Genomic DNA, 21,123 nt, shown 5'->3' with positions numbered 1-21,123 from the left:
AGATGAAAGCGAAATTAGAGCCAACCACAACAGGGGAGCCCGAGCGCCAGGGTAGAGTGGAGCCTCCGTGCCATGGGAGGCACACCTGTGCTTGGATCCCAAGCGAGGGGCACCCCAGTGCCTGGAAGTAGCGTGGAAGCGTCATTGGTTCTTTTGTCCCGTGTCTCAAAACATAGCAGGCTGCAACCCGCGCCCATGAGTGGTTCGCCGCCAATTAAGAAACTTAAGCCCTCGATTCAAAGCAATGGTATGCAACGGTTCTATTGTATAAGGGGGGGTGGAAACGAGGAACCCGGGAAAAGAAATGAAGAGTAAGGCAGTTGAACAAAGGAAGATGAAAGGAGGGGTTTGGTAAATAAATGAAAGCGCAATTAGTTTCCAAGTGAGAGATTATTGAGTTGTGGAGCCAAATTAGAGCCAACCGCAACAGGGGAGCCTGGACGCCAGAGCAGAGTGGAGCCTCTGTGCCATGGGAGGCACGCCCGTGCTTGGATCAAAAGCGAGGGGCACCACAGTGCCTGGAAGTAGCGCAAAAGTGTCACTAGTTCTTTTGTCCTGCGTCTCAAAACATAGCAGGATGCAACCCCGCGCGCAGGAGTGGTTCGCCACCAATTAGAAGACTTAAGCCCTCGATTCGAAGCGATGGTATGCAACAGTTCTATTGTATAAGGGGGAGTGGAAACGAAGAATCCAGAAAAAGAAATGAAGAGTCGAGCAGTTGAATAGAGGAAGATGAAAGGAGGGGATAGGTAAATAAATGAAAGCGCAATCAGCTTCCAAGTAAGAGATTATTGAGTTGTGAAGCTACATTAGAGGCCACCGCAACAGGGGAACCCGGGCACCAAAGCAGAGTGGAGCCTCAGTACCATGGGAGGCACACCCGTGCTTGGATCCCGAGCGAGGGGCACCCAGTGCTTGGAAGTAGCGCAAAAGCGTCACTAGTTCTTTTGTCCCGTGTCTCAAAACATAGCAGGCTGCAACCCCACTCCCAGGAGTGGTTCGCTGTCAATTAGGAGACTTAAGCCCTCGATTTGAAGAGATGGTATGCAACAGTTCTATTGTATAAGAGGGAGTGGAAACGAAGAATCCGAGAAAAGAAATGAAGAGTCAGACAGTTGAATAGAGGAGGATGAAAGGAGGGGTTAGGTAAATAAATGAAAGTGGGAGATGAAGTTAAAGGGGTCAGAAAATGAAGAAGTAACGTCCGTGAAGGATGCAAAAACTTATAGGTGAGTCGGGCGACTCATGTTTGGGATTCCTCGTAGTCCGAAGCAACGGATGACGATGTCTTACCCTAGCCTACGAAGGAAGAAGAAGAGGAAATGAAGGAGTATCGCATAGGAGCAGAACGGATTGAGATTGTAACGGACAAAGGTGAGCAGGCAACGAGAGCTCGTGCGGGAAAGCATACTTGTGCGTCGTAATCGCTCGATCTCGATCAACCGACTCGAAGGAGAAGAAAGAGAAGAAGAAGGCGCGGCGACGTTTGTGCTTTCGTGAGGGAAGAAGTATTGTGTGGTTGCAGGGTAGGGCTCGATCGAAAAAAACAAAATAAAAAAAACTAAGCTTAAGGTTTTAATATTTCAATAAAGTTATTTAATAAAACATATATAAATATAAGTTATACACACACATTCTCTCTCTCTGATATATATATATATATATATATATATATATATTGTTGTGAAAATGACAAGAGGCTTTGCTAGGGTTTCGCCTCATGGCGAACTCGAGCGTCTCCCTTGATTCTCGCTTCGCTTGCTTCGTTCGCAATCGGGGAATAAGGGTTTCACGCTCTCCGTCGGCTTCACCTTTTCTATTGATTCCGTTCGTTTCGCCTTCAACTCTCCTCGTCCTTCGTCTGCAGCTGCGATTCGTTCGTTGTTGCGATGTAGGTCTTTGTCGCCCTCTCTGTCTGTTGCTGCGGCGACTGCTCGAACCGTCTGCAGATCACATAGGAGCTTTCCTCTGTCCCGCTCCTTGCTCCCTGTTCTGGATTCGTAATTTGCTCTCTATTTGCTTCACTGTTCTTAATGCCGCACTTCCATCTATTGGGGATGACTTCGGACATATCGTATGTTGCTGCCCTTACGGGTGTCCACACCTCTGGTACTCCTAATTTGTGTTCTTTCCCTCCTTCGTTTGAGTTGACGGAGGACATCAAGAAGCCTAGTAAGAAGAATGGAAAGTCTGTCATCTTTTTTACAAAAGCTGAATGTATACAACTTGCTTCCTCCTGTAGTTTGACTTTGGTCGAGAAATTTATGTATGACCATCCCAAAATGAAGCTCATTCGTAATGAATTTGAGCTTATGCACTTTGTTAGGGAGTGAAAAATTAGACTTTTAGATGTAAGACATATTTTTATTCAACTTAATAATTAAGAGGATTACACGCAATTATTTGCTAGAAGGGTAATCTGTATTGATAACAAAGTAATGAAAATTTTAAAATGGTCTGTGGATTTTGACCCACAGACGGAACCACCAATCATTTCAGTTTGGATTCGCCTCTTTTGTCTGAAATTTCATTATTTTACTCAAAAAGTATTACACTCTATTGCCTCGGCTTATAGTAAGTCACTCAAAACAGACATTCCTACTTTTAATCTTTCTTATCCACCTGAAACCAAAGTAATTGTTGAAAGAGACATCACTTCAACCACTTCTAACAAAATTTGATTGGGCACACAGCACCATGGATATTGGCAAAAGGAAGTGATTGAGTTTTTTTTTCGTATTGTTCGAACTGTAATATCTTCGACAACTACAGTTCTCAATGCCACCATCTGCACCCCCACCTCAAACCAAAAAAACAAAGTGCTCTGCCAGAGGCAATGAATCTCTCTCCTCCTGATCAGCTCCAAGTTACTGACACTATTGATCATCAAAATGATACCCCTGAAGACGTCACTATCCTCACAGACAATATGTCAATCATTCAGTCTCCATCTCCACACAATACACAATGTTGTAGTTCCCCCATCTTTGGAACCTCCCCTATCGTGGGGGCGAGGGAGATTCTTCAGACCTCATCTGCCCTCTAACTTATCACTGCTATTACATGTGGCAATAATTCTACTGCTTCTCTACCGCCTCATCAGGTCGAGCAAGATGTTAATGTTACTCAGGCTCATGGGGATCATGATGCGCAACAACCTACACCTGTTTGGCCACCTTTGGACCAATCTATTGATCAGATGAGGAATGACAGGTTTGCACATCCTGGAGAAAGAAGAATGAAGACCTACTTGAGCTCAGGAATCTGATTGATGATACTTTGGTTACTTCGGGTAATGGTACGTACCTTACCAATCTGTTAGCCGACTCCCTTCCGAGAACTAAGAGACAGAGAAAGGATTTAAGTGGGACGTCCCTAGCGTTTTTGCGTCCGTTGGTGGTTTTTGATTTTTTATCTTTATGTATCTTTGTTTTATTTGAGATTTTGTGTGTTGTATTGTGTGAGTTGGGTCTTCTTTTAGGCTCACTCATACAAGTTATTTGTATATTTTCCTCTTTAATATGGTAGCACTTGGGCTTTTTCCATATATATATAGTGCAAATTATGTCAATAGAAAATTAAAACTAAATTAAAACTCAAGGTATATAATTTTAGTTTGGAGGGAAAGGGGGCAAAGTATGCGAGCTAGAGGAAAATGGACCAGCGCAAACTTCGGTAAGGAAAAGTTTAAGTAATGAATTCATTTAGGAACTCTTTATGAAGTAAAATAATGGAAATTTAATACTTAAATGATATAAATTTAATAGTTAATTATAACTGATTAAATTTTGTAATATGAATATGCATGTTTAAGCTTCCAATTTTATAAGAGTTAACGTAAAGGCAAATTCAAGCTCAAAATTAATTGATATAAAGGTGAGTACTCATATTCTTAAATTATAGCATTATTTTAATATCTCTCATAAACCAGTTCTATGGGTTGTTAAAGTTTGATTAATGCAATTGATTGTTCTATTATTAAATTTATCGGTCATTTCGATACAAATGCTTATTATCTCATAATATGAAATAATTAATTCATTATAGTTGAGTGTATGAAATTATGAAGGATATCATTTGCATAGATTGTTTACATGTGCATGACTCACTATGATGAGGTCAAACTTTGATGGTACTAGTGAGACAACACCAATGTACATGTGCATGTATATGAAAAAAGATATCGATATTAATGTATCTTAATTGACACAATTTTCATACGATGCTCATAAAAAGAGGAGGAAAAGAGAAGAGATGGGAGGAGAGAAAACAAAAAAAGGTGAAGGACAAAAAGTGGCCAAAGGTTGATTAATCCAGTCATTTTGCGTGGAGGAAGAAGGGCATTAGAAGAAAAAAGAAATTGGGGAGGGGGTTTAGTTGGGGGTATATGTGAGGAGAAGTCATAGGTCAATCAACTCTCCACCTCCATGATGGATTCAATTTATAAGAGAGAAAGACAGGGAGATGAGTGTTTGGCAACTGGTTAACCTAACAATATTCCCATCTTATCTTTTTGTATATGTGTTGAGTGGAAGATGAAATGGAGAAAATGGCTTATTGGTGCACCTATAAGCCATCAGCTACCCAATCTTTGGTTCAGTTAATGCAAACCAGAGAAAAGAGGGAAATATCCAAGAGGTACTAATCAGCAACCATCCCATCAACTACCTCATGATGAAGGACCTTGATGTGAAGATTGTAAAGTGCTAAATGAAATATGCTTTTCACATATGGGCCTATCTTAAATGATAACTCATCAATATCAATCCACACACACACACACACACACACACACACACACACACACACACACACATATATATATGTGTGTGTCAGTTAGTGCAAACCAGAGAAAAGAGGGAAATATCCAAGAGGAACTAATCAGCAACCATCCCATCAACTACCTCATGATGAAGGACCTTGATGTAAAGATTGTAAAGTGCTAAATGAAATATGTTTTTCACATATGGACCTATCTTAAACGATAACTCATCAATATCAATCCACACACACACACACACACACACACACACACACACTGTGTGTGTGTGTGTGTGTGTGCGTGTGAGACTTTTGCCGCAATAGTTTGTCTAACCTGGCAGCAAAGTGGAAAGATTCACCCCAGCCAAATTCATAAAAGCTGGTTGCAAGATCATAGTATTTATTTACCTGAAATACATAAAAATCATTAATTCATATCATGATAAAGGCATCAAATAAATTTATAAAACATCAGCATGTACTTAAAGAAAGTAAAATACAATAGAATGAAAATGTTCATGAAATATAGCAAACAAAATATTCTAAATTATTCTTGGATCAATATAAGAATGACAACAGAAGAGTTTTCTAGTTTATAAACGTTCTAGTTTTCTAGTCACAAGTCATGCACTAAACTCTTCCTCTTTCATGAAATATTAAACATACTTTCATCTACCATAATTGTATAAATAGGAAAACAAGGAGACAGAAGAGTTTTCCCGATATGCACCCAAAGAAAATCATCCCCGATTGATTAAAGCCCAAAAACTTTCAGAAACAACAATAATAAAAGTGAGATGGACTTGATCATTTTAAAATATAACGAAGATACCAACTTGTTTTGGGCATTTGGTCAAACTATTGCCAATCACTTGAACAGGAGATCTAAATTCTATAACACAATTAGAATAGACAACTAAAAGTACATGTAAAGCTATAACACCAATTTCAAAATGGTGACGGTGTAATATATATCCAGCCAAAAGCCATTAAGTGAATAATCTAATTTCAAACCACCATTGGCTGAAACCAAAACACAAAAAAAAAATAATCCAAGGAGTTGAGTCTGACATGTTGATATAAGACACTAGTAACATTTTAGTCAAGGAAATAAAGCTACCAAGGAATTGTTGAGCAAAAGAATCTTTGGTGTAAATGAAAGAAGTGGAATAAGAACTCATTATAAAGAAAAAGCACAAGGCAGCTCATCACAATACATGGAACTCTGAAAACAATACACCGTGAATGAAAAAATACGAAAATTATAAGACAAAACTTCCAAAGAATGATGAATGGTAAGACCAATTGAGGGCTTACCGATGTATAAAAAGATGAGGATAAATAGCAGATCCTACAATGATGGCAACTCCAAAAATTTAGAGGTAGAAGCAAGAATCAGAATTATAAAGAAAACTACTATTTCATTTGATTACTGATACCCCAATAAACTCCACTAGGGTATTTATAGAAATAGAAGGGCTCTAAAGGACACATTCATTACATATTAATTATCTAATAACCAATAATTATGTACTACCATGACCTACAAGGCCCCTTTATTACAATTGTCTAATAGCCAAATCTAATAACATATATTACAATTGTTAACCCTAGAACTTTGCAACCCTTCAAACCTGACCTCACCTTCAAGATCGAGTGAGACAAAAGTCAAAGAATGGTGAGACCTAGGCAGAAACTAAAAATGAAAGGTCAAGCAAGATCTGTGAAGGCGATCGTTGAGGAACTGGCAATTGGAAAAACAGTGATGAAAATCGCAGCATATTTGAAATGGAGGATGCATAATTGGAAGATGAAAGGATATCGAGCATTAGACTTGGATGTATAGGTGGACCTAGTTTAGGAAAGGAAGTCATGACAGAACGATCCAGGAGTGAGGCTAGAAGTAACAATGGATCTGAGAATGATGTTTGGGGAGATGTAATGGCGAACCGATTGATCTAGAAACGTCAAAAGAGGTCGTTGTTAGTGGATTTTGATATAGATTCACTAAAGGACTATCGTCAATGGGATCTAGATTGTTTTTGGTATTTGGGTGAAATAAATGTCACATTTGGGGTGATCAGGTGGAAGCATAGAAGGAGATCCTGGATGAATGTGGGAGTTCGTTACTAGTGAAGATGTCATGGACCACTTGAAGGGAGGTTCAAAAAAAGATCTATTGATACGATAGTGTTGACATTGTCAAAATACAGGGATGAAGGTGGGAAAATGGCAAATTCAAGAATGTAGGTACCTTCAGAAATTGGGAGGGGAAGAAAAAAGAACCATAACATAAAGAAAAAAGCTATTTCATTTCGTTCATTGATACCTTAACACTTTTTTATGGATAGTATTTATAGATATGCAAGGACTTCTAAGGAAACATTCACCACCTATTAACTACCTAATAAACATTATTTACCCATGAACTAACTTGACACACAATAACAATTAATCCAATTCTAAACTACCCAATAAAATTATTAACCGTCTTAATGAATAAAAAATCTTGACAAAAATGAAAACTCGCCTAGAATGTGTAGTTATTTTATAATTATAAATGAAAGTGTCTGGTACTAAAAAGTAGTAGTATTTATAGGATACTATAAACTAATATTTAAGAGTGCAATGTTAAGCACAAGATTTATGAACGTTTGAAGTGATAAAATATTAAAACAAAAATATATTACAAAATTCTCCTCTATAACTACACATATCAAACCCCTGTCATGACATCTTTATGATCATCATTTGACTCAACCACATCATTAAGGATCAGAATTAGTAATCCTTTTTTCATTCATATCTATCATGGAATGTGATAATATTCGTACAAGTAGACTAGTTGGAGCTAATGCATACTCAAAACACAAAATGTGCACCATTCAGATATCAAAATATAGCCTATAAGTAGCTCTAGTGTAGCCTATAACTAGTGTTCATAATGAAATACAAGTAAACTAGAAAACAAAAGCTCGAGTAAAACAAGAGGATAAGATTGAATTACTTGCCATATCACTGTAGTTAGTCTTCCTTGTTTCATCATCACCTCCAGTTTGGAGATGATACTTCTCATACCTGGAGCAATAAACAAAGTAAAGCATCATGACAAGGTAGAAAAAACAAGTAATAGTCTTGGATCTTAAGATGTGTTAGATATTTTGTAGTTGGAAAGTAATATCAATAACAGGTAAGAAAGGATATAATAAAAAGTAAAACACCATTGGAGAAATAATTCTACTATTCATAATGAATCAAAAGATTCAACAACCACTGCAACAGAAGGAAGATGGTAAAATTGTTGGAGAATTCTTCTCCAATTTGTCTCTCTAACGAAGCCTTCTTGTATTTAGACATTTAAAAATTGTAGTTTTTCTTTCAACAAATTCTACAAAATACCAACAGCATGCTACATTAGATAAGAATTGAATGCAAAATGCAAGAGAAAACAAGCCAGAATTTTCTAATTCAAGAAAATAAAATACAGAGCCCTAAAGTTGTAATAAGAATATACAGCCCTATAAAAAAGGGGGGAATAAATTCAAGCAAGTTAAAAAAATGCAATCCAAAAACCTACATTCCAGTTGAATTGAAGCTAGCAGATAAATTCTTTCATAAACTACACAATCTATTCTGGTGGAATAAACATCACTTCTAAGCGACTTGTCTACAAGTGCCAAGCTAAGATTTAATCCCCAATAGAACTAAAAGATTTTTATCTGTTCATCTATGCCCAGCCTTCACATTCTTCACTTCTCTCTTCTCCAAAAACTTTGTAACTTTTCTCAGCATTTCAAGTTATCATCCATGATGCAAGTATAATTATATATTAGCATTGTGGTTCCTCATGAAAATAGCCGCAACTTCTTTTCAAGGTCTCCGGCAATCATGAACTCACTATTATGGGGGAATGAACCTACCCTCATCATTGTATCTATCAAATCATACACTCAATATAGAGGTATGATAGATCATGTATCTATGAATCCCTCTTTCTTAAGACATTTTAAAGTCCCCTTCTTCAAGGGCTTCACTAGCACATTTATTCATCTTCATCTATGAATATTATGGGTTTGTTTAAGGCGACAGCAGCAGTTTTTTTCAAAGATGTTATAAAATTACTATGAAGAAAATAACTTTTTGAAAGTTGTTGGTATTATAAAATTTATTTTTTTTAAAAAAAGAAAATAACTTTTTGAAAGTTGTTGTTGGTATTATAAAATTTATTTTTTTTAAAAAAAATCAAATAACAACTTTCTCAGAGCTGTCACACTTTAACAGATCTAATTCTCAAAAGCAGCATTCCACCATAAAAATTTCTTAAAAATAGCAACAAAAAAGTAGTCAAACGAAGGTGTGGCAACATACTAGAAAGTAAAGCTGTGATAAATTTGTCACAAACAGCACTAAATCTACTATAAAGTTCAATGACAAGTATTCCTTCTCATTTTAAAAAGCTAAAATTGATTTATTAGAAAATGCAAAGTTATGAGGCCTAATTAATCCCTTACAAATAAATGTCTCAAGCAAAGACAATACCTAAAAATTATAGTATTTATAAGTTAATTCATTAAGGGCATCTTGAGAATTTCACATATAATTTTGGTTTTCCCAATTTTTTTATCAAAAATGGGGTGTCATTAGTAGAAATTTCTTATTTTAGAATATTAGAAAAATACAAAGAGAAAAAAGCTGTGAATTTCATTTATAAAGCTTCATCATCATCACATTGAAATTATAATGACAAAAAATAAAGTAGTTACTAATTGGGTGAACCAATATAAAAATTCTAGGTTTGTTTTTCTGTGTTTTATTTTCTTACACTTATTTGCACTTAAAGAATTTAATCAAATCACAAACATACTCTAAATAGAAAATATATTTAAGTTTGAATTAGTTGAGAAGTTCACCTCAAGCTATCCTTACTTGCAAGGGATCCACTAGTTCTTTCATGTTTTGAGATTCTCTGGTTTGCTTTCATTGGATTACTTACTTTCAAGCATATCTTGAATGGAGTCTATAAATAATAAGACTATTTGGGTTCTTTGATCATATATTTTATTTTGTATTTATTTCCGCGTGAATCCATAAATGAACATGTTGGGTTTAATCCTAAATAATAACCTCCCAATGTGCATGTTTAGATATTCTTCCCTCACTTTCCCATTCAGTGCATAGATCATGTTATTCTATATTCATTTGATTCAAGCCTTGGTAGACCAATTAAGTTGGACGCTACCATACCTATGCTCTCCAGGTCATCTATTTGTGAGAGCGTTGGTTGGGATTGATATATAAACATCTTTGCTAAAGAGATGTGAATTAACGTGGAAGAAAATGAATAATGACAAAAATTTTGTTTAAGAATATGTTTGATTAAAGTACGAGATGTTGGACATAATGTACATGTTTGGATATCCTTCCCTCACTTGCTAATTCACAGCAGAGGCCATGTTGCTACTTATTTTTCTAGTTAAGACTTTCATAAACCATTTCTGAAGAATGCTATTATAGCCAAGCTCTCTATGTTGTCTACTGCAGGAGGGATAACTTGTAAATATCAAACATCTTTTGCTAGAGATAAATGTGGATTAACGAAGAATAAGATGAATATTGGCAAGAATTGTGTTCACTTTAAAGATATCCATGATCAATGTATTAGTTGTTCTATGCATGGAAAAAATCACATTATCGTGCACCTTGACCTCATGAAGTTTTCCAGTGTAGCTATGGAAATTTAACCAACTGATAAAAAACCATGAGCTGATTATGTCGCCTAATGACCTTTTTCACGCACCTGAAAATAAAAGGAGTGGCTCTATCAACTTTTCCCTAGATGAAATCCGACATATTCCTACTAACCACCATTTAGAAATCATTGTTAGTGCTATGGTTTGTGATGTCCTTTTTTACGTTAATAATTCCATCAAGGAGAACCCTTTAAGAAAATCAATAATTAGGATTCACTCTCCAGTCAAATGATTTTGTCTCTATAGATAAATTTTTTTTTATACAAATAGCCATGTTATGAGAAAGTAGATTGTGAATACTCGTGCCCCTTCTTTCTTTTTTTTAGAAGGAATTACTATCATATCATACAATTTGTATATATTCATATATATCTAACATCTAAATTTAAGTATTTGCTTAGCTAGCACTTTTGTATCACAATTATATTAAAACATATGCATAAAAAGGAATGTTTACTTTAGAAAATGTAGTAGTAGGGGTATTTTTAGTATGATGTAGATATGGGTATTATATAAGTAAAGATTAAAATTTAGGTGTAGATACATATTTACACAAAATTTATGTGGTATGCATGTAAATTCCCATTTCTAAAGTATAATACTATAACTAGATAATGAAATGACTAGATTGGGAACAACTCTAAAAAATGCTAGGTTAAGGTGAAGTAGAGAACCAAACATATAAATTATTATAATATATGGACTAAGCAGAAAACATCCATCTAATAGGTGAAGATAATATTACCAGCTCTCAATTATGACAAGAAGAGGTGCTAGCTCAATTAGAGAATGATGATAATTTTTTTTGTCAACGTGGGTTTCAATAGAAGGTGATAATTTTTGTGAGACCTTGAGAATGATGATAATTTTTTTTGTTATTTCTACCCCTTTGAAAAAAGAGGATATTGAATATTTTATCGACATGGGTTTCAATAAAAGGTGAACTAACATATGACTCAAAAAAGATACTCAAAATCAATGGCGTCAACATCCTTATTTGTAGGAGCAAGAAGAGGTGCTAGCTGAACTAGAGGATATGCAATATTATACAAAAGAGCAAATAAGCTTAAAATACTCTTCTCAAGACTAAGTGCAACAAAAAGAGGTTTGATGACTATAAGTCCATAAATCCATCAAAAGAGTTTACCAGATTTTGAGTGCACGCATGCAATAAAGAGAGTTGAGTAGCATCCAAGAAGATTGAATGGAGTTCTAGAAGACGATTCCTAAAACCCACCGCACTCCTATCCGGTCGCACCATCAATGTGCTCCCGAACATCGCAGATTTCGGCTGCGAGACCCAACACGGGCAAGACTACTGCTTGTAACTCTCCCCTGTCGTATGCGCTGCCCCAGCTGAAGACATCCCACGTCGGCGACGACCAATCGAAATAGGGTTTGCAGAATAGCTCTTTTCTTCCATTCAATTCACACACAAAGGAGTTCTTCCTTCCGATCGACTCTCCCAATATCACGCAAAGGAGCTCCTCTTTCAGTAGTTTCAAATTGCAAGCAAGAAGCTTCATCAAAATCCGTGATTTCCTAGCCGCTGATAGCCAAGTCCTGTGGCCTCTCTCCTCACACAGGTGGGGAAAACCCAAACTCACGTTAATTTTGGAAGGGCTCTATTCCCCCTCCAAAAGCAACTCAATCTTTTAAAAATGCCCTAGTTGATCGATCTTTAGATTTGGGATCACTGAACCTTCGTTTCTCTACACTTCACGGTAAGTCGCATTGATCATTTATGATAATACTGTGGATGCCCTTGCCTCCCCCGTTGCCTTCACTCTTGTTGGTAAGTTCTAATTCTGACGCTCGCCCATAAGCAAATCACGTAAGTATTTTCCCACTTGAAATTTTCTGGCAACTTTTCTATTGGGCTTCTTGATACTAGACATATCTCTATAAAGCTTGAAAATGATATGGATTATGATCGCATCTCTGCTAGAAGACCTTACTAGGTTGTTAACTGTCAAATGGGTTTGCTTAAATGGACTCCTTTGACATTAGGGAAGAACCCCCAATTGTTCTTGAGTGGGTTTCTTTTCCCTGCCAAGGCTTTATCAATTAATCATCAAGTACTTCATGTGTCGGTTCCCGCTTTGGTTGACCGCTACACACTGACCAGGCTACACCCGTGTTATCGAGATCTTCGGTGGCTCGGGTTCTGGTAGAAATTGATATCTCAAAACCTTTTCCTGAGGTTATTTCCAAATAGTTTTGTATGAAAATATTCCTCTTTTTTGCCCTCACTGCAAGATTTATGGACATGCGGATGGTGAATGTTTCATCCTCCACCCTAACTTAAGACAACAACCAACAAAAGTTCAAGAGGGTCGTCGTCAAGTTTCTATGGATGCAACCTCAGAACTAAATGTTGCTCCCATGGATAAGGATGAACATCAAAATAACACTTTAATGGAAAATCCTAACCCTCAACCCCATGCCAACTTTACTTTCTGCAATGAGGCAATCCCAAATTGCGTTGCACGAATTATCCTTCTTAACCCTGTTAGTAATGTGCCTTTGGTTTCTTCTTCGGGAAATAATTCTAGTGAATCCTTTGTTAAAGATTCGATCCAACCCAATGATATGGAGGAGTTGGCCCTCCCAGGTAATGATGTTTATAATCTTCCTTTAATTTATGCGAATAACCTTGTACCTTCAGTCCTAGCTCTCAACATCGTGGATTCTACTAATCATTGTGTTGAACCTACTAATTTGGATTCGATTGAAACTTCTGATAAGAAGGGGGGGGGGAGGCTTCCTCTATTGCAACATCACCTTTGGAATATTTTCCCTCCGCTCGTATTACTATCCCTTCTAGTGTTGATGATGGATTTCATACATTTACTAGAAGGAAAATGATGAATTAAAAAATGCCTTAGCATTACCTCACATTATTACAAGATATGACTCTCTAACTCCATCAACAAATTTAATTAATGATTTCTTGTCGCTATTGGAACATCAGTGGTATTTGAGCTACTACTTCCAGAACTAGACTTAAAAATCTTTATAGAATTTACGATCTTCCTATATTGCTATTGTCGAACCTATGGTTAATGCCAATAAATTAATTCAATTTCTAGGCGGTTGGGATTCCAAAAGGCTTCTCCAAATCTTCTAACAAGTTGTGGATCTTGTTTCTATTCTCGTGGACCATAAACAAGTGGTTCATACAAACTGAATATATTTATTACTAATGTTTATTGGTCATTTATTTATGCTAGGTGTGCCAGATCTAACAGAGCGCAATTATGGCAAAATCTTGAACACATTGTTGAAGGTATTGAGGTAGGGGTGACATTAATCGTGTCACTACGACCAATGATCATTGTGGAGGTGCGGCTCTCTCTCCAAAATCAATGGAAGAATTCAATGATACTATAATGGAATGTAAACTTACTGATATTAGCTTTATTGGCTCGTTTTTTACTTGGACTAATAAGAGATTACAGCAATAACTTGATATTATTTTATTTAATAATCAATGACTTAATACTTTCTCTTTCACCTCTGTGGAACACCTTAGTTGGACTTTATCGGGTCATGCTTCTTTACTTTTATCCATCAAAAATCCTAACAACCAATCTCCGAGCACTTCCGTTTTCAAAACATGTGGATGGAACACGACTCTTTTTTTCAAACAATTTCAGAGAACTGGAATGCTCCTATTCACCCTGATAATAATATTCATGATTCAAATCAGTTATGTCCAAGTTTAAGGGGATGAAACAAGTATTGAACTAAGTATTGAACTAGTAGAATAAAAAGCATTTTAAAAACTTATTCGCCAACATTCGTGTTGCTGAAGATGAGGTATATAAACTTGGGCAATCTGAATCTGCTGAAATGAGTTATAAGATCTAAAAAAAACTACTAATGCCCAAATAAAACTTTATAAACTTCAACATTGTGAGGTTTATTGGAAACAAAAGGCTTGTTGTAAATTCCTTAAAGAAAGTGACAAAAACAAAAATACTTTCATTCCTTAGTTAACAAAAATAAAACTAAAAATTGTATCATCAGAATCAAATGTGGAGATCTTATCTTATCTGAAGAACACCAAATTGTTAGCTCTGGTGTTAAAAATTTCTCTCAACATTTTAAAGATAATAACCAATTCTCTATTCCAGTTAAACCTCTTGATAATTTCCAATTAAACAAATTGCCTAATATGGAAGAAATATCTATGTGATGGATATGAATTCAGACACTATTGTTAGTCGTGATAGTTTTACTACATTTTTTCAGAAATGTTGGCATATTGTTAAAAATGATATTGCATTTTTTTTCAGAAATGTTGGCATATTGTTAAAAATGATATTGCTGAGCCTATTGTTGAATTCTTTCAAGAGAATCCGCTTCCTAAATTCTTTACCAACACCTCACTTGTATTAATTCCTAAAATCCTAAACCCGTCACAAAGGGAGCATTTTCGGCCTATTAGCTTATGTAACTTCTTTAATAAATTGCCTTCTAAAATCCTAACTAGTCAGTTATCTCTTGTGCTTCCTAAAATAATATCCCCGCAACCAATCTAAATTCGTGAAAGCTCATTTGATTGTGGACAATATCCTCCTTGCTCAGGAGTTGGCTCATGATCTTAATGTTAAAGCATGTGGCTACAAGATCATTCTTAAGCTTGACATTACTAAGGCTTATGATAACTTAAAGTGGGCTTTCTTGTATCAAATCCTTCAATTTGGATTCAATGAGGATTGTATTTAAGTTAATCTTCAAATCTATTGACAATTGTTGGCTTTATATAATTATTAAGTAGATCGCATGGCTATTTCAAAATAGACAAAAGGCTGAGACAAGAAGATCCCATTTCTCCTACCTCTTTATCATTGTTGTTGAATACCTATCTAGAAGTCTTAATAACCTATTTGTGAATTATAAGTCTTATCACTACAAATTGAAGCGTAGTTCCATTATTTCTCATTTGAGCTTTGCTAATGATTTCATCATTTTTTGGAATGGCTAAATTAAATTGATTAAACTTATTAAGAAGGTTCTTACTGAATTTGAAGATGGCAGTGGCGTTCTAATTAATCCTAACAAGAGTTGTTATATTCCTGCTAGAACTTCTAAATAGAAAAATATGGATTATATCAAAAGAATCCTTAATTTTCCTTTTAAAAATCTCCATATCAAGTATCATGGTGTTCCTCTCAATAAAGGGAACATAAGGAACTTTTTGTTTGATGCATCATTACGTTTATCAGAAAAAAAACTTGCTAGTTGGGAATTTCACCCGCTTTTTATGGGGGGAAGACCTACTTTGATTAGAAGTGTTTTTTTGCTCTCCGTCAATTTATATTTTTCAATCTTTAAACCCCTCTAAGGGTATTCGCACAAACTCGATACTATTATAAATTAATTCTTTTGGGGATCGACTGAGCTTAATCATGCATTCCTTTGGTCCTCTTGGGAGAAGCTTTGCTTCCCCATCATTGAACGTGTATTGGGTTGTAAATCCTTTCGTTTGGCCAATGCATTTTCCATTAAGCTCTGGTGGACAATGTGTATGGGCAAAAGCCTTCAAGGCAAATTCATTATTCAGAAGTGCTGCCAAGGGAATCATTCTGCTCTTGGATATTACAAAAAGGGGAATTCTCTTATTTGAAGGCACTTGTGCCTCATCAAATGGACCGTTGTAGCTTTAATAGCCAGTGGTCTGGGTTGTGAGAATACTTATTTCTGGAAAACAACTGACTTGGTATAGAATATTTGGACACTCTCATCAATTCTCACTCGACATCCTCTCTAGAAGTTTATCACGTTATTTCCAATGGCAAGTGAAATATCCCCCTTCTGGTTGATATCTTACCTTCTGCTATCCTTCAGCTCGTGCTTCAAACTAAATTTTATTTAGACTCGCCTGATAAAATGATTTTCACCTTCTCGCCCAATGGCTCCTTTTCTGTAAAGGAAGCTTGGGATTTATAAAGATTAAAAAGAATCCTTCTCCACTCTTTAAGTTTTTCTAGGAAAGAGCCATTTCTAATTCGCAATCCATTTTGACTTGGAAAATCCTCCACTGGTTCCTACTGATGGATTTTAATCTTCAAAATAAAAGTATTATCCTTGTGTCCAAATGCCAGTCTTGCTCTCAATATGAATCCATTAATCACCTTTTTGACAATGGAGTTACTGAGTGAAAACTCTGGCGTTGGATGGATGAGATCCTTCATAAAAATATTTTTAATCCCCAACCATAAAGAAATTAACTTTGAAATGGCTAGATGTTTCCCTTCTTCATCCAACAATTATTGAGAGCATTTTGATTTCTCTTCTTCTATGGTTTGTTTGGAAGGCAAGAAATTCTTCCAAACATACAAAATCAAAATGAATCCTGTTGTTATTATAACAATATCATTAATAGAATTCAACTCCTTCAACTTGGTTGGTTGAAGTAGAGGAATGCTTCGAGTCTATCGTGTGATAGAAAAGTACCGCTTAAACTGAAAGAAAAATTTTAGAAGAACGTGGTGAGACCTGCAATGCTCTATGGCGCAAAATGTTGGTCTGAAAAGATAAGCATAAAACAAAATTAATTGTTGATGAGATGAGAACACAGGTGGATGAGTAGCTTGACACTCGGAGACAAAATGCGAAATGAATATATTTGTGATAGGGTTGGTAGCTCCGGTGGCAGATAAGATTAGAGAGAGTCGTCTTAGATGGTTCGGTCGCATTAATCACCGACCATCTAATGATTTGGTAAGGAGAGTAGATGTTTTAGCTTTGACTAATGTTATGAAAGGCAGAGATAGACCTAAAAAGCCTTGGGCTTATTGCATAAAAAATGATCGTAATCTATTAGAATTAAATGAAAATATGACACTCAATAGAACGCAATGAATAAAAAAGATTCATGTAACCAACCCCACTTAGTGGGATAAAGCACAACATAATGTGAATTGTTTTAAAGGATCTAAAACTGTGGCTCCTTCACTTGGTATTTTTATAATAATCACTATGAATCTTTAACTTTCATTATAACTCGGTGCAAGCCAACTTATAGCTGGATAAAGTCTAATATGGATGGATCTACAGTAATCAGAATGTTGGGTTTGGTGGTCTCATGAGGGATCATATGGGTAACATTCTTATTGCCTTTGCAAGGCCTATGAAAGATATATCAACAATCCATGCCGAAATCTTTGCTTTTAAATACAGTTTCGAGCTCGTTATCTATTTTGAGTTAAATAACATCTGGTTTGAACTTGATGTACAATTTAAAATTGACCTGATTATCGGTAATGGAGAAGATAAAAAATATGATCTCAACTTATTCAATCTAATTCATGATATACATAGTATGCTCAAAAAGATTAATTATAAAATATCTCATATTTACCGTGAAGGGAATGCTTGTGCGGATTGGTTGGCTAAATCCGGATCCAAAATGACATCCACTAATATTTTGTCCTCTAATGAAATTCACAAAGCATTAAAAAATCTCATCATTATGGAAAAAATTGTGCTTCCTTATATCATAATTCATTAACTTTCTTTTACTTATGTCGTGTTGTTGGTTTTTTCTCCTTGGCGGAATATTGGTTTGCTTGACCATGTTGGATGGTCTGACTTGTTCTCCTTTTTCAGAGCTCTGCTTAAATAATGTGATTGGGGCTTCCATCCCTAGCACCTAATATTTTAGCTCTACTTTTCATAATATAAAGATGCACTGTACCAATCAAATTTGAATAACTATTGTGTTTTACCACCACGATAAATATGCGTGCCATCTTTCAAGTATTACTTATTCGTGGCACTTTTTTGATTTTGTATGACCATGTGGTAATTTATCTTATGTTGGGCTATAGGATTCATGAGCATATTATCTCTATCAATTGGTGGATGGTATATCTTAGTGTTTTTAAATATATTCCACCGTATTTGATGCCCACAATAGTAAAGTTCTTGGTATAAAGCTTTTTCATGATTGCCTCTCCTTATGTGATGCCCAAAATAACTTCTATTTTGCTGATAAGCCGTTAAAACAAATTTATGATTCTTTGGTTCCTTTGTTTTTCCCTTTCTCTTTGATGTTTTGCTAACCATTTCGATTAAGTGTTATGTAGGATGGTCCACTTATGTTATGTGCAAGTTGATTTTTTGCTTGTTTTCTGGTTGGTCTTTTCAAGTTGGGTTCTCCTTGCTTCTGCTTACCGTCTTGGGAGCTTGGTGATGACTCTCTTGCTATGTTTGGCTTGGACTTATGGATGTTCTTTTATTCGGATCAATCTCTTATGTCACTGTGCCATTATTGTCTCCATTATTTTTCTCCCGTAAGCGTGGTTTGTTCTTTTGCTTTTTGTGTGTGTTGTCCCAATCGGTGACGGTTCCATAGGTTTTCATTTATGTGAGTTATATTTTGGGTATAGCAGGTACCTCCACCCAGAGATTACATCCTTGTTTTGGTATTAATAAAATTCTCTTTGGAATTTCCCAAAAAAAAATAGAGAGTTGAGCAGCATTCATGATAAGCGATGATAAATTTTGATTATTTGTCCGCTCTTTGTAGACCCAACTGTTCAAATTAAAAGCATATAGTTTCCTCAATTACGAAAAAGCTTTGAAGCAATCAAAATATTATGGAAAAAAAATGTGCAAAATCTGCTGTATAGTGAGATGCTTTCAAATTCAACATTTTCTCAATATCTCATCTCTATCCCTTACAAATCCTTCTATGAAAACAATGACAAAAAACAAAATGGGGAACAATATTGCACCAAATTCTTCTAGGTTGACCAGAGCATATGCAACATATTATCTGTTAATGGTCAAATCACCGATTTGGAACATTAACACAGCTTCCAAAACACCTTAAAAAATTCAACTAAAAAGCTGATAAAAAATCATAAACCCTAGCTTTTGGTTTAAATTGAACCTATGACTTATGAGAGGATTAACTCTTCAAAACCCATCATTAGATTTCAAGGGCTACTTTTGAACTTCCATAATAAAACTAACGAGGCGAAAAGAGAGTTTTATTTCTACTGGTAATCAATCTATTAATAATTTAATATCATGATCTCTAATAATGAAGAAAATGAAGATGAGTTTCCCAAGGCTGTACGAGATTGTAATATCTCAAATGTTAGGTTGACGAAATATTCACTAGGACAATCATAAGTATTTCATAGAGATTGTATAAGGTTCTTCTTCCAGCATCCTACATAATTAAGTTTGATATAACTGATGCTACCCACTTGAGCAAAACTAAATATTATAATTTACCTTTGCTTTTGGAAATTTCTACACATTTTGTGTGGTTTGTCCTCGTTTCGAGTATCAAAATTAGTGGACCATGCGACCAATTTTAAAGAATTTGTAAAAAAGAATTAGTCTGCTCCTTATAAAATCTTTGGATTAGTTAAACTTTGGGTTAAACATGAGAGATAAAAAATTGAATATCAAATGGTTGAATAAAAATATATTTGGAGATCTTTGGTGCTGACATAAAGTGGTTGAAAAGGATTTTATAATTTCTAAAACCTAACTCCAAAAATATGGTTTGACAAAAGATAATATCAACCTTAAAAAATGTACAGTTAAAGATTTTTTTCATTTTCTAAAATATACAAAGGAAAATTTTTAACATTGAAACGATAATATGATAGAATTAAAGAGGGGTTGGAAAACGAAATTCTTTCAAAATTTTGTCCCAAAAAAAAAAAAATCTTCTAATGAAATCAAAAAAATTCAAGAAGAGAATGGCTCTTAAACCAAAGGCTCTGAACACATTAAAAGCTCTATTATAAATTATTTTAATGAGATTTTGTGCTGATAATAATTTTTCATATAATCTTTATACTTCATTTACACCTAACCTATCAATTAATGGTGTAATGAATCTGTATTGAACTAACTTTGCATGAAGAACTTAAAAAAAGGTATTTGAAATAAATAAAGATAAATCTATTAAGCCTAATGATTTCATAGGCCTTGTCAATCAATGGTGCTCAAAATTCATTAATGAAAACAATGATGAATTTGTTCTAGTATTGTTTCGTGCATTTTTCATCCCTAAATCAATTGTACTACTTTATTGTCACAGTGTCTCAAGTCCCCTAACACTATTCGTAGGAAAGATTACAAATCCATCAACCTATTTATTACAATTGATAAATTCCTTTCAAATTACCATCCAAAAGGTTGGAGTCTATCAACCATAACTCATACTTCCCAAAACATAGTTATTTTATTTATGGTAGGAAATTTGTGATAAAATTCTTTTAGCTCGAAGTTTCTTTATCAGATTAATTGTAATGTTAAGTGAAGAAATGTTCTGTTCAAATTAGACTTACAAAGAACTTATGATGAATAAATTGGGATTTCATTTTGAAGGCATGTTTTGGCTTTTGTACGGAATCTAACCAAACTTACATTTTTTAATACTGATTTCCAATCATGTTGGATGACACTAGTATTGGATCATTAAATCTATGAACAGGTTAAGAAAGGAGAAGCCTGCAAGAGCTTTGTTATGTCTACCCTTCGATGTGTTTTAAGGCTAAATGTTCTTTGAAAATCACTTGACTTGCGTTAATAATATCCTCGTTTTATTTAAGGCAGTAAACCTTCTCCTTAG

At 35.1% G+C, this 21,123-nt stretch overlaps 2 protein-coding genes across 4 annotated transcripts in view; both read right to left on the bottom strand.

Moving 5' to 3' along the window:
* Positions 1-21,123, bottom strand: part of LOC110018545 (E3 ubiquitin-protein ligase RGLG3-like) — a gene marked incomplete at its 5' end in the record, with an annotated part of 81,585 nt that overhangs the window by 37,148 nt on the left and 23,314 nt on the right.
* The window catches only part of LOC110018546 (cycloartenol-C-24-methyltransferase 1), a 34,638-nt gene that overhangs the window by 10,298 nt on the left and 3,217 nt on the right, over positions 1-21,123 (bottom strand). For both annotated transcript variants that reach the window (XM_020715888.1, XM_020715889.1), the window contains exons 4-5: positions 7,773-7,839; positions 5,096-5,169 (exon numbers count right to left, since the gene is read on the bottom strand). In XM_020715888.1, coding sequence (XP_020571547.1) covers positions 5,096-5,169; positions 7,773-7,839 — 141 coding nt within the window. The remainder of the gene's footprint in view (positions 1-5,095; positions 5,170-7,772; positions 7,840-21,123) is intronic.

This window comes from Phalaenopsis equestris, unplaced genomic scaffold (genome assembly GCF_001263595.1).
Source record: "Phalaenopsis equestris unplaced genomic scaffold, ASM126359v1 Scaffold000024, whole genome shotgun sequence".
NCBI lineage: Eukaryota > Viridiplantae > Streptophyta > Magnoliopsida > Asparagales > Orchidaceae > Phalaenopsis > Phalaenopsis equestris.
Note: the sequence above shows the minus strand (reverse complement) of the source record. Positions and strands in the feature narration are given on the sequence as shown.